The sequence below is a fragment of the Denticeps clupeoides genome, chromosome 7, assembly GCF_900700375.1.
Source record: "Denticeps clupeoides chromosome 7, fDenClu1.1, whole genome shotgun sequence".
Taxonomy (NCBI): Eukaryota; Metazoa; Chordata; class Actinopteri; order Clupeiformes; family Denticipitidae; genus Denticeps; species Denticeps clupeoides.
Genome location: NC_041713.1, coordinates 23485330 through 23498419, shown reverse-complemented (window position 1 = coordinate 23498419; position 13090 = coordinate 23485330). Strand labels below are relative to the sequence as shown.

At 47.6% G+C, this 13090-nt stretch overlaps 1 protein-coding gene across 1 annotated transcript; it reads left to right on the top strand.

The window, feature by feature from the left end:
• The first annotated feature begins 679 nt into the window (after positions 1–679).
• Positions 680–12994, top strand: cramp1 (cramped chromatin regulator homolog 1). The gene is given in 21 exon segments (XM_028987354.1): positions 680–2112; positions 2448–2722; positions 3081–3124; positions 3126–3284; positions 4061–4214; positions 4463–4546; positions 4632–4680; positions 4771–4856; positions 5325–5448; positions 5535–5616; positions 6253–7029; positions 7124–7301; positions 7401–7567; positions 7864–7935; positions 8013–8094; positions 8182–8292; positions 8401–8561; positions 8664–8856; positions 8957–9121; positions 10696–10841; positions 11822–12994. Coding segments are annotated over 21 exon segments (3288 nt in total). The 5' UTR covers positions 680–2053; the 3' UTR covers positions 11942–12994.
• The last annotated feature ends 96 nt before the right edge of the window (positions 12995–13090 follow it).

Sequence of the window (13090 nt, the reverse complement as noted above, 5' to 3'; positions counted from 1 at the left end):
ATTGGATGGTCAGAGAGTCGAGCTGTTTGTTGTCTTGTGATTGGTCAGGATTAATGTCGTTCTTACACCCACTTTACACATTCCCGGTCGGATTTAGGGGCAATAATTCTGTTCATTTTCATCAATGTTTCACACAGGACGTAGGTTCATGGCAGTTTTAGCAGCACCGTGTACTTTTAAACTACATTAAATGGCTGCATTACGTGACGAATCACGTTTCAAACACACCCTGTCTTAAATATTGATTAAAAAGAATCTGAAACGACAGCGTGACGTTTTGTATAGACGTATCCTTCATCTATGCGCGAAACGTCGTTTGTGATTGGCTGTTGGGTGGACGGCGTTATGATTCTTCGCTTTTTATTGGCCAATCATAGTGTCCATCAACTGCTGTCACCCCAGCCAATCACGGCGTTTGTTTTTAGCTGGTTGTGGGCGGTGCTGGGAGACACGAGAATACGGTGGTTAACGTTAGCAGCTGCCGCGGCTTGGTAAAGTGGGTAAGTTGTGGTGGGAATTCTCAGCTTTTACTCGTACCAAATGATACAGAATGATACCGCTGCCACGTCCGGAGAAAGCAGAAGAGAACGGAGCGCAGACCTGGTTTCCCCAGACGGTGGTAACGCATCATGCGGAGAGCGGTAGGTGACACCCGGCCGATTCGGAGGATTCCATGTGGTACCATCACAGTGTAAAGTGCTGGTATTCTTTCTCCTGTAGTACCCAGCTAGTCGGCCAGTTGTTGGTCATAAGCAGTATTCAGGTGGATCACTGAAAGATATTTAGATCATTGAAAAAAAGCAACTTGTTTAACAGTTGCACGTATGACTCCGTCGTACCTGGTATGTAGAGTGTAGGATGAGAGTAACTGGTGAGCAGCTGCGTTCATGGTGAAAGAGGACGTATATGTGCTGTAAATGCTCTTCATCAGCTGTTTGTGGTTCAATTTAGTTGTGTAGTCTGGTGTAGTAGTTACTTTGCTGTTAATCTTTGGTTACTGTGGTTATTTGTAGTGTTGTGTATGTTCCACTTAGTTGAGTAGTCTGAGGTACTAGTTACTTTTTAACGCCCTTATCCAGAGCAACTTACAATCAGTAGTTACAGGGACAGTCCCCCCCTGGAGCAACTTAGGGTTAAGTGTCTTGCTCAGGGACACAATGGTAGTAAGTGGGATTTGAACCTGGGTCTTCTGGTTCATAGGCAAGTGTGTTACCCACTATGCTACTACCACCCCATATCAGTGTGGTTTTTAATCAGTGTGGTTATTTGTATCTGTTACGGCTTAGTTAAGTAGTTATGTGTATAAGTTACTTTATTTGCTGTTAATTGTTGTGGTTATTTGTATCTAGGTTCTATTTAGTTGTCTAGTCTGGTGTACTAGTTACTTTGGTTGCTGTGGTTGTTTTGGATCTAAGTTTTGTTTAATTGTGTAGTTTGAGGTACTAATTACTTTGCTGTTAATTGGTGAGGGTATTTGTATCCAAGTTGTGTAGTCTGGTGTACTAGTTACTTTGGTTGCTGTGGTTATTTGTAACTATGTGCGGCTTAGTTGAGTAGTCTGGTGTACTAGTTACTTTGGTTGCTGTGGTTATTTGTAACTATGTGCGGCTTAGTTGAGTAGTCTGGTGTACTAGTTACTTTGCTTATTAATCTGTGTGGTTAGTTGTAAATAAGAACTGAGTATTTGATTAGTCTGGTGTACCAGTTACCTTGTTAATAACTGTGCCTGTGCTGTGTAGTTGTGTTATTCGTATCCGTGTGTGGCGTAAACTAGTTTTTACACACAGTATTTAAGTGACGTCCCCGACTCAGGCGCTACACCGTGTTACAACGACAGTAAAGATGTAGTAGTTGTGTGTAGTGTGGATGGTAAGTCGCGTCGTGCGGGACGTGTGCGTGTACGTGTGCGCGGTGTAAAGGTGAAGTAGTTGGCGGAGCGGCGCCGAGTTGGGATTCCCGTGTCGGAGCAGGACGGAGGGGAGGACCGGTAGCTGCTCACCCCGATGCTTCACCATTCGGCCGCTTTGTGCCACACCGCCACACCGCCGGGCTCATGGTGAGGAGGAAGAAGACGCCGTCCGCTGCGGAGCCGGAGCCGGAGCCGGACAGCGGGTAAACGCGCCCGGGAAAGAGGCTCTTTTGACGGGCGGTCGGCGGCGCCGCTTCCCGTCGTCGTTTAGCGGCGAGGCGCCGAAGTGTCTCCGTCCGCGTCTCAATTTGGCCAGAAATGGGTTTTCCGCGCGGATCTCGGCCGCGTTTGGGGGAATTGTGTGAGCGGGGTGGAGGGTTCTGGGGCTGTTCGGTGCGGACAGTGAGGGGATTTGAAACAAACAGCGGCGGCGGCGGCGGCGGCCATGTTGAGCGAGGGCGAACGTCGTCTTTCTAACTTCTTGCTTGTTCTGTTTGGGCTGAACCGTGAGGATCGAACCGCGCTTGTGTTTCGACAGCATGACAGTGGGCCACAGCGACGGACTCGGGGTCGAAGGACCGAGGCGAGGCGGCATGAAGGCGGCCGGCTGCGAGGATGAGGAGGGAGAGGAGCCGAGCACAAAGAGGGACGAGGAGGAAATCCCTCACCCGGCGACCAGCGCCGCTCCGTCCTCCACCCCGAACCCCGACCAGCACCACTTCCTCCGCTCCAGCGTCCGGCCTCCCAGCAAGCGGCTCCGGAAGGACTCCCTCCCTCAGGCGCTGAACGGCCACGGCGCGACCAGGGCGAAGGGTGAGGCCGAGCTGTCAGGACGTGGGGGGGCCGCGGCGAAGATGCTGATGCACATTTACAGCATTTATCAGACGCCCTTATCCAGAGCGACTTACAGTCAGTAGTTACAGGGACAGTCCCCCCCTGGAGACACACAGGGTTAAGTGTCTTGCTCAGGGACACAATGGTAGTAAGTGGGGTTTGATCCTGGGTCTTCTGGTTCATAGGCGAGTCTGTTACCCGCTAGGCTACTACCACCCTACAAGTGCATGAATGAAGGAACTCGTCCAGACACCGGAAATGATGCCTAGAGAGGACAAAAAGTTAGTTTTTGTGGACTTTTGTGCATTTAATATGTTTGGCCTTCTCCTTCACACAGGTGGCGAAGCCAGTCCGGCGGTGTCCGCATCGGCTCCGCCCGGCCCCGTGGGGGGGGTCGGGGGCCGGAGGCGGCGCCCGCTCGGGCCCGCGGGGTCAGGGTCCCGGCGAGAAGGAAGAGAGGGGCAGCCAGAAGCGAACCCGGAGACAGTGGGAGTCCTGGAGCACGGAGGACAAGAGCAGCTTCTTCGAGGGCCTTTACGAGGTAGCGGCGACGTGCGCAGATTAAGCTGAATAAGACTTGTGTAGGACCAGGTCGGATGTGAGTGAGTGCAGTTTGTCCGATTAAAAAGTTTAAAAATCAAGAGGTAAGAAGCAAAGCTGCCATGATAGTAAGAATGTCAGTAAGAAACACACCCATGTCACGCCTCTTCTTACCTCTCTCCACTGGCTCCTGGTAGCTGCTCGCTTTGAGTTTAAATCCTTGATGCTACCTATAGGGCTGTAAATGGAAGTGCATCCTCCTATATCAATACACTACTAGCTACACTCCTGCACGCTCTCTCAGATCTGCAAACAAAATGAGACTGAAAATTGCCTCTTCACGGGGTCTCCAATCCCAATCGAATTTGTTGTCCCTGGCTTGTGTAACATCTCGCCCTGCTCCATTCGACTAGTCGAGACTACTACCACCTTTAAGAAGCAGTTGAAAACCCACTTGTTCAAATAGTATTTCAGAAGAGTCTAACACTAACACACACACTGCACAAACCCAAAAATCCGTCTATCACTCAACAATTCCTGAACATGTTCCTTGACAAGTTCGGCCTTATCAGGGCTCTTAGTTTTGTAACTCAAAATCTATAGAAACCGAACGCGAATTGCTGGTGTCTTTCGCTTGTATGTCGCTTTGGATTAAAGAGTCTGCCAAGTAAAGTAAATATTACTAAGAAGATTTATGTAAGGGACGGGCATGGACCTTTCTTTTGGAAACAGCTTTCTGTCATTGTTTTTTAACCTTGTTCTTTATTTGCTGTGTAGCATGGGAAGGACTTTGAGGCCATTCAGAACAATATCGCGTTGAAGTATAAGAAGAAAGGGAAGCCGGCCAGCATGGTGAAGAACAAGGAGCAGGTCCGGCATTTCTACTATCGCACGTGGCACAAGATCTCCAAACACATCGACTTCAACAACGGTGAGGCTCTTCTTGAGCGACCAGGTGCCGTGCGCGGCTGTCAGGTGACGTCCTCTTGTGTCGAGGGCTGTGGGGTGGCAGCGTCGGTCCACCGATGACTTGACCCGTTTGAGCACACTTACACAAAATCCGCCACAAAGACACACCCCGTCAAATCCTCTTTAGAAGCCCAGCTGGTGCAAGGCGACGTAACAGGTTGAAGCAGATTTGGTTGTTTTGAGAGGTTGAGATCTTCTCCTCTTCCCCAGCTTACTCTCGTGTGCTGAAGAAGTCATCCCAGGAGCTGTACGGGCTCATCTGCTATGCAGAGCTGCGCAAGAAAGTTGGAGGCTGTGAGTTACTGCGTCTCCTTTATTCGTCGGTTATTCATGGTGTTAATTTTTTTTACGTTGTAATGCTGTGTTTTTTCTTTATTAGTGATGGATGATAAGAATGTGACTAAGCTCAACGAACTCATTCAGCAAGGGTAAGCGTAACCTTTCGGTGATTCTCAAATCTAGTGCTGTAACGTTCTGTGACTTGCAAAAAAAAAAAATGATCATGTATGAATTTTCAGAGCCACAACGGTGCGATCCAAAGGAAGGAACCTGCGAATCAAGGCCCCAATGTGCAGAGCGCTGAAGAAACTCTGCGACCCCGATGGTCCGTGCTTGAGAACGGGAGAAAAAAAAAAGAAATGAACATTTAGCAGGGTTCCTACAGTCATTAAAAACCTGGAAAAGTTATGGAGTTTGAAAAGAGCATTTTCCAGACTTTAAAAAGTTTTTGAATATAGAATAGACATCTGGAAGTTCTGGAAAAGTCATTGAAATCTGATTGACATATGAATTTATAATTTTATAGTTCTTTTCTAAAAATGTGAAAGAACCCAGATTGTCAGTTGTATTCTGTCTGATGCACATGTTTATTCTTTTTCATTTTGCTTTGTGTGCAGTTATTGCAGATGATGTAGTGAATGATGGGATGAAATGGTTGGTATGTGGGTGTGTGTTCAGGCAGTGGCATCTGTCCAGTGTGTGGGTGGGGTGGTTTCTATAGTTACGGGATGTAACGCCGTCACAGGACAAGAGGATGATACAGACACCTCTGTCTTTTTTTTTTTTTTGCCAGGAGTGAGCGATGAAGAGGACCAGAAGCCCGTTCGGTTACCCTTGAAAGTTGCCGTGGAGCTCCAGCCACGGAACAACCACTCATGGGCTCGGGTTCAGAGCCTGGCGCACAACCCACGTCTTCGGTGAGCTCTGTGGCAACATTGCACCTCTGCCCACTCATATCAAGCACAGACGTTCACAGTGCTGATTGGCTCGGCTCTTTTTCCAGCATGATGGTGGAGCTGCACAGGAAAGTGTCCAGTTTGATTGAGTTCCTGAAGCAGAAGTGGGCGGTGCAGGATGAGCGAATTGTATCCTTCAGCAGAGTGTCTTCTTGCTTGTGTGACAACTGCACTTAACCAGATCAGTTAGACCCGTACAGAAGGATCTGATAAGTTATGTGAATGTGGTGGAATGATTGTGGTAGCTTGATATTAGGTATATTTAGATGGAGAGATATCTGTAGGAGGACAGGAGCTAAATGCTAAGCATTAGCAAATAATTTGTGTGTGTGTGTGTGTGTGTGTGTGTGTGTGTGTAAAATCAGTATCAATGTGTTTTAGGTAGGTGGTAGTAGCCTAGTGGGTAACACACTGTCCTATGTACCAGAAGTCCTGGGTTCGAATCCTTCTTACTACCATTGTGTCCCTGAGCAAGACACTTAACCATAAGTTGCTCCGGGGGGGGGGGACTGTCCCTGTAACTACTGATTGTAAGTCGCTCTGGATAAGGGCGTCTGATAAATGTAAATGTTTTAGTCATTCAGTCTTAAACTTTAATTAACTTTAACTGCTTTATTTAGATATGGGTATAAGTGGTTCTGGTTTAAAACAGACCGTAGGCATGCTTGCTGGTGTTACTGTTAACCAGTACGATTCATTATAATGTGTTTTACATGAAATTAGCAGGAGGATTTTTGGAAAGACTCCTTAACTCGCAGCGTTCAGCGTAAGAGCCTAGTGGAGCGCGAGTCGCTGCAGGGGCTTCCCCAGAGCGCAGCGTCTGAAGAGCTGCTGCTCTTTCCCACAGAGAGCAGCACGGTTATGGCGTTGCCAGGCGTGGCACGGGTAGTGCACTCTAAAGTCTCGTGCACAGTGCACTGGCAGGAGAGCGGGCGGGGCCGGCCAGGCGTGAGGGACCTACCCGCTGTCCATATTCTGGGCATTCAGCCTGGTGGGCGTGGCCCAGGGCGCCCTGGGAAGAGTGCAGGCTCAGTGAAGGCAGATGGACTCGTCGCAGAGAATTCGGACTGTAGCGCCGTAGCAGGAGCCGGCGGGCCTGACGTCCCTCCGGCTCCTCCTCCGGGTTCATCTCCGCCGTCGCTCCAGTTGGGAGGACAGGGCAGTGGGCAGGGCCTGGCCGAGCCTGAGGGGACTCCTTCAGACCCCAACCCTTCCGAACAGAACAAGGAGGATGCGGTACCAGGTGAAGTGGTCTCCCCGGAGAGCGCGCCTCTAGCAGACCCCCCGGTACGCTCCGAGGGGGAGGGGCTGACTGCTACAGGGAGGTCTCCAGAGCAGATCAGAGAGGCTGGCTGGAGCGTTCGAGGATCAGAGAACGTCACACTGGCTGAACTCTACCTAATGCTGGGTAAACCAGGTAAACTACAGCTGGAGTATGATTGGCAGCCTAAAGCCCGCCCTCCAGCTTCAGCCCAGCCCCTTTCACGCAACATTCTCCGCTGCCTCCTCCGACTTGTTTCTACTGAGGTCAACCCCAAGCCTGTGAGTAAAATCTCAGATTGCACTGGAACACCAAAACTTCTCGAGCTTTATTTAAACGTGTGTGTGTGTGTGTGTGTGTGTGTGTGTCTGTCAGGCTCTGGAAGTTTGTTCGGTGGGGACGTCTCCAATAAAGCCGGGTCAAGAGGATCAATCTTCATCTCTGACACCCCCAGGAAAGACCCCAGCAGGAGGAGCGCGAAGCCCCAGCTGTGGACGGCAACAGAGCACAACGCGTACTGCCAAACTGCTGCTGCCGAATGCTGTTACTACAGGTTACTACACACACAACACACTCACGCTACACACATCTCACATGCAGTGACTAGAAATGTGGTTAGTCTGCAGTCTGGCTGACGCCGTTTTCCCCTTAGGTGGGCGCAATCTATCGCGACCCCTGATTGTTTCTGGGTGTGACAGTGACGGCGGGGTGTTCGCGGTGCCAACCACGCTGCCCCCCAACAGCTCCCGCCACTCACGCATGTTCTCCCCTAATAAGGAAGCAGAACTTGCATTCCGCCAGCAGCTCGACTCCATCAGCGTGAGTACAAGACGAAACCAGATGTGTTATTCAGATCTACATTTACAGCAGTTACCAGACGCCCTTATCCAGAGAGACTTGCAGTCAGTATTTACAGGGACAGTCCACCCTGGAGACACTCAGGGTTAAGTGTCTTGCTCAGGGGTAGTAAGTGGGGTTTGAACCTGGGTCTTCTGGTCCGTAGGCGAGTGTGTTTCCCCCTAGGCTACTACCGCCCTACGATGAGGTTCTTTGTTGCGGTGGAGTTCAGGTGAACAAGACCATCTTCTGATCAAATCACTGTTCTGTGTGTGCAGTCCGATATTTTCCTCCCGAAGCAGCGGAAGCTGGGTAGATGTCGGCCTTTGAGGAAGCCACTTGTGGTCCAGGTGGGTCTGGGTGTAAAGGCTCATTTTCCTCACTTTTTCTGCAGAGTGACAATTTATTTGTTCCTTTGTTTTTGAAGAGAACACTGTTGCCCCGGACGACAGGTGACACATCGCCACATGTCTGTTCGTTCTCCATCCTCTCCAATTCTTCAGCCACAGGTGACTCACATGCTTGAACATACACGTGCTGAAAAACTTGCAGTAAATTACTTTATTGGTTATTTTTCTGTTTTTTATTTTTCATAGGAACTGGCTCTTTCCGGCCAATCCAGTCTAGTCTCCCTTTATCTCGCCCCTTCGTGTCCAAAGCCACACCCTCCAGCACCTCCACTCCAGCCTCTTCCACTGAGCTCTCCAGTAAGGCTCTCCTTCTCTTCATATATCACCATGTGCTTTGAGGTCAGGAAATTTAGTGATTTATTTGTTTATTTTTGTTTCTTTCTCCCTTTACTTCCTGCATATTAGGTGCAATTGATTTTGCAGCCAAGTCTGCGGGAATCATCCCAAACAGCCCGTGTAGACAGATTGAAGCCCCTCCTGTTGTGGACGATGTGATGGAGCTTGAGCAAACCACGGACACTGTGCCGGCACCTTCCCAGCCCAGCATTCAGGAAGAACAAACAGATGTAAGATAAAGGGATTCTGTTTTTACTTAATTCTGTTTAAACTGGCTTTAATTATATTCCGCATGAGTTAGATTCAGCCATACACCGCTCTTAATTTTTCAGGAATCGTTCCAAAACAGTCTACCCCCACCGTCTCCCATGGGGGCACCAGATTCCCTGCTGGCTCCTCCCAGTGTCGCATCCCTATTAGACATATCTCTTCCTGGCCCCCCCGAGGAGTCACTCCCGTCTGGAGAACCACACACACAAATTAGCGACTCCATCATAGAGCTCGCCATCAACTCTGCACAGTATGGTAACGTCTAGCTTGTAAGCATGTATACATTGAACTAATTAAGATGTACTTTGTATGAGTAGGTAATATTTCCTCTGTCTGTCCTTTATTTTTTTTACAGGCGATGGGGTGTCCCTCTCCTCTGCTAAACTAAATGGGAATGACACTCCCAAACTCCTTCCCTCCCCCTCAGACAGCCCTGCACGCAGCTGGATCCCATCCCCTACCCACGACCCGCAGTGGTACCCCAGTGACTCCACAGATTCCACACTGGGCTGCCTTCTCTGTGAGTAGCCCACACAACTGCAGGCACACTTCATCAATTCTTTTCCGGAGTTTGGAGGTGTTTTTTTGGAAATTGACCCGCTGTCAATTGGATACCGAGTACTGATACCTAATAGCCAAAATAAACTGTGTAACACTGTACTTATTGTAATCATGTGTACTATATACTGCAGAATCATGGAGCGGTGACTCTCATTCATATGTACACTTTGGAAATCTTATTATTGTTAAATTATTATTATTGAAATCTTATTTTTTTTTTTATTAAATGCCATGTTAAAGGAAGGTGGGGCAGTGGTGGGCTAGTTGGTAAGGAAGCGGATTTGTAATCGGAAGGTTGCTAGTTCAAATCCCAAACCGCCAAGGTGTCAACGAGCAAAGTAGTAAAATCAGAGGACACATTGCGTTGTCACGGTGTGCTGTGCTGCAGTGTTTCATAAGGACAATCATGTCACTTTTCACCTCAGATTGAGGTGTGAATAGCAGCAGGTTGTACTAAGCACAGCGTAGATTCATATCAATCAGCCATAACATTATTATTAATGAGCAGGTCACCATATTGCACACCAAAACAGCCCTGACAAGGCTTCTGGCACCAAATCCTCCAAACAGTTCAGTGATGGGATTAATGAAAGTTTTATTCATCAGTCCTCAACACCTTCTTGTCTTCCGTGGTGGTGTTTCATAGCCCAGGCATGCCTCTTTTGGTCACATCTTTTGAGGTTTGTCCTCAGTGCGCATGACCGAACCAAGAACTGACTACAATCCTGCTGGCACAGTGAGTGACATGGACACTCAGCTTGTTGAGTTGTGTCTGACACACCAAAGCCTTTATTGTCGTGGCCTCGCCCAGCAACAATTCTGCCCACAGGATTTTCAGCATGGCTACTAATGTGGATTCTCTTCGATGTTTCTGCTTTCGGGCACAGGAGTCCGACGTTTTCATATTGCTCCTGTAGAGTGAGCAATCATGTTGCAGCCAAGTATCTGAACATAAATTGTGAACATGTAGTTTTAGTCGTACAGTTTGAGCTGGCCGTTTACCAAAGGACTGTCGACCCTGGACAACCAGTTAACAAACGTGAGCCACTTCTCCACATCTGCAGATCTGTGGTCTGTATCAGTGTTTCCCAACGCTGGTCCTGGAGGAACTTCTGCCAATAAGATTTCATTCCAGCCCACATGTCTTCACAACCTGCCCCACTCATTATTAGACCATTAAGAACCACCTGAGCCTAATAAAGGTGCCACTGAGGTGCCACTGAGCAAAGCACAGTCCCCACACACTGCTCCCCGGGCGCCTGTCATGGCCGCACACTGCTCACCAAGAGTGATGGGTTAAATGCAGAGGACACATTTCGTTGTGTTCTCACTTCACTTTCATACTTGTCTTGTGGACTGTAATGTGATATTAAAACAAGTAACCGCTCAAGAGGAGGAAATAAGTGTAAATATTCTTATGATAAGCATAAAAAGACATGATGTGTGTGTGTGTGTGTGTGTGTGTGTGTGTGTGTGTGATCTATTGAGCCCCCTCATGCACGGCTGACCGTCTTTATCTTGACCGTCCTACAGCGAGTCTGGTGTCTCCTGATAAGGTTCGCAGGGCACAGCTCCCCCCAGTGGGGTCTTCCAGTGGTACAGCACTCCTGGGACCCAGCCTGCTGGACAGTAACTCCCATGATTCCTTTCAGTCCAGGGGCTTGCCTGATGTGACAGAGGTGAGTTGCTTAGATCTTCCAGTCCATGGTTTGTTCAGAATATTTACACGGCATTGGCCTGTAGATATATTATGCATAGCAAATATTAGGGCTGCACAATTATGGCCAAAATGATTATCTTGATTATTTTTAGCAGTATTGTAATCACGATTATTAATCACGATTATTCATTGTTAGGTAAAATGCATTTTTATTGCACTTTCTATTTTAAGCCAACATGCAAAAAGGCACATACTACAAGGAACAGGAACATACTACAGGCCTACAGATTTTTGGCAATAAAAAAACTTTTTCATTTTCTGGCTTAAGAGATGACCGGTCGGGTCACGATCAAAATACTTAATTTTTAATATTAAATGAATACAGATGCTACAGTCAGTAACTTGAAGAACGTTTTTTGTCGAACACAAAATTTCATAAGATACAAGATGATTTAAAAAAAAAAAAAAAAAAAAATTGTATGCATGGAACGTTTGTTTGTGCATTATTACAGCCACTTGTGGTGCATTTTTGCTTGTCATCAGAGAAGAGGGGTTGAACGGGCTTGGAACTAGAGTTGTAATTCTTGGCCCAAGCCAAGAGGTTGCCGCTCATACAGTCTGTGCTTTTGGACGTTGGATTGAGAAAGTGCTTGATTTGAAAAGCAGCAGTGCCCGCTATTTAAAATTTTATATCGCTAACTATCATCTTAATTTAATGGTGGCAGCCAAAATCGTGATTGTAATTTAAAATTTGATTAATTGTGCACCCCTAGCAAATATGTATGATATAGTTCGTTTTGTTCCATTTTTAATTTCATACCAAGACATACCAGTAGCCTTGAATTGGATTTTGCCCTTTATTTATCATAATGCGGTTGTGATGCATGCACCGGGTCTGCACAGATTGCAGCATTCCAACTCCATGGAATTAAATGACGTAGAAGTTGTATTTATGAACCCCCTGACTCTTCTGATTGGTCAATACTTTTGTTCCTGTAGGTGGACAGCCAGTTGGCCTGCATGATGAGTGAGAGCAGCGTGGATTACATCGCCCGCTTCAATGACCTTGCCCAAGAGCTATCGGTCACAGAGTCACCTCTCCCACCCCCTGGAGTCTGATCTGCTCTGTCCCAGCAGTGTGTGTGACAGGCTGGCCAAGTCCGCTAGGAATTATAGACAAAAGGAAGTGCAATAGTCACCTACAACCCCCACCAATTCAGGATCAGATTGTCTGTGTGTCGTTCTGAGACTGTACACTGTACAGACATGCTCCCCCTCTGCCATATTTGATCAAAGTCATCCTTGACTCATTGTGTGGGTGATGCAGTGATGTTTGCCGTTTTTAGTCTTAAATGTTTCTCGTGTTGGTCAGCCAATTCTGTTTTGCCTTTTCTGTTTGTCTGGTATCGATTCTCAGTTCATTTCCTGTCCTAAATAAAGGGATGGAGCTTCACCGTAGGGTTTCAGCAATATGCAGGACACATTTGTAGTTCTATGTCTGTTGATGTGTCAGCGATTCCCTTTACCATTCAGTAATGTGACGTTTTGGTAGAACCAGAGTGTTCTGTAAAATGCAGAAAAGCCATATGAGTGTGTGTGTGTGTATCTGGTCCCTAGCCCCACATGTTCCCCGTGGCTTCATATCTGAAATTCCTGTCTGCGGTTGCTGCTCTGTGGAATGTCTACCACTTTTGCCACATGTTGAACTGGATGGATTGATGGACTGATGGACTTTAATTGTGAAATTTCCTTCAGTGACACTATCAGGCCGCGCACCACACTCAGGAAGTGGAATGGACTGGTGCCTGCAAACACTAAACAGCCATATGCATACCATGTACACGTGGCTCATGGAAATCCTCAGGAAGGTGCGCTTCAGCCCGGCCGCCGGTCATTTCTGAAGCATCATCTGGAGACCAAGGATGGAAGAAGAGAGGACCTTCCTTCTGGTCATTTTCTGCTCCCTGGACTGGTCACACTAAGTTTGGTGTGAGGCTGGCAGATCTGAAGCTGATCGTGCTGGAGAGCACATGTGTACAGAAAACAAATTCCAATATTCCTTACGCTTATGATTTAACATGCTGTAAATTATTGTTTGGATTATTTATTAATAACCATTTGTTGTTTCTTATTTAAGGACGAGACCTCTAAAATAGATACAAATGAAACGTGGCTTTGTGTGTGTGTGTGTGTGTGTGTGTGTTCATGATGATCCCGGCCGGAACTGTGGCTCCGCCCACTTCATATCTGATTGGATGGTGCGACATG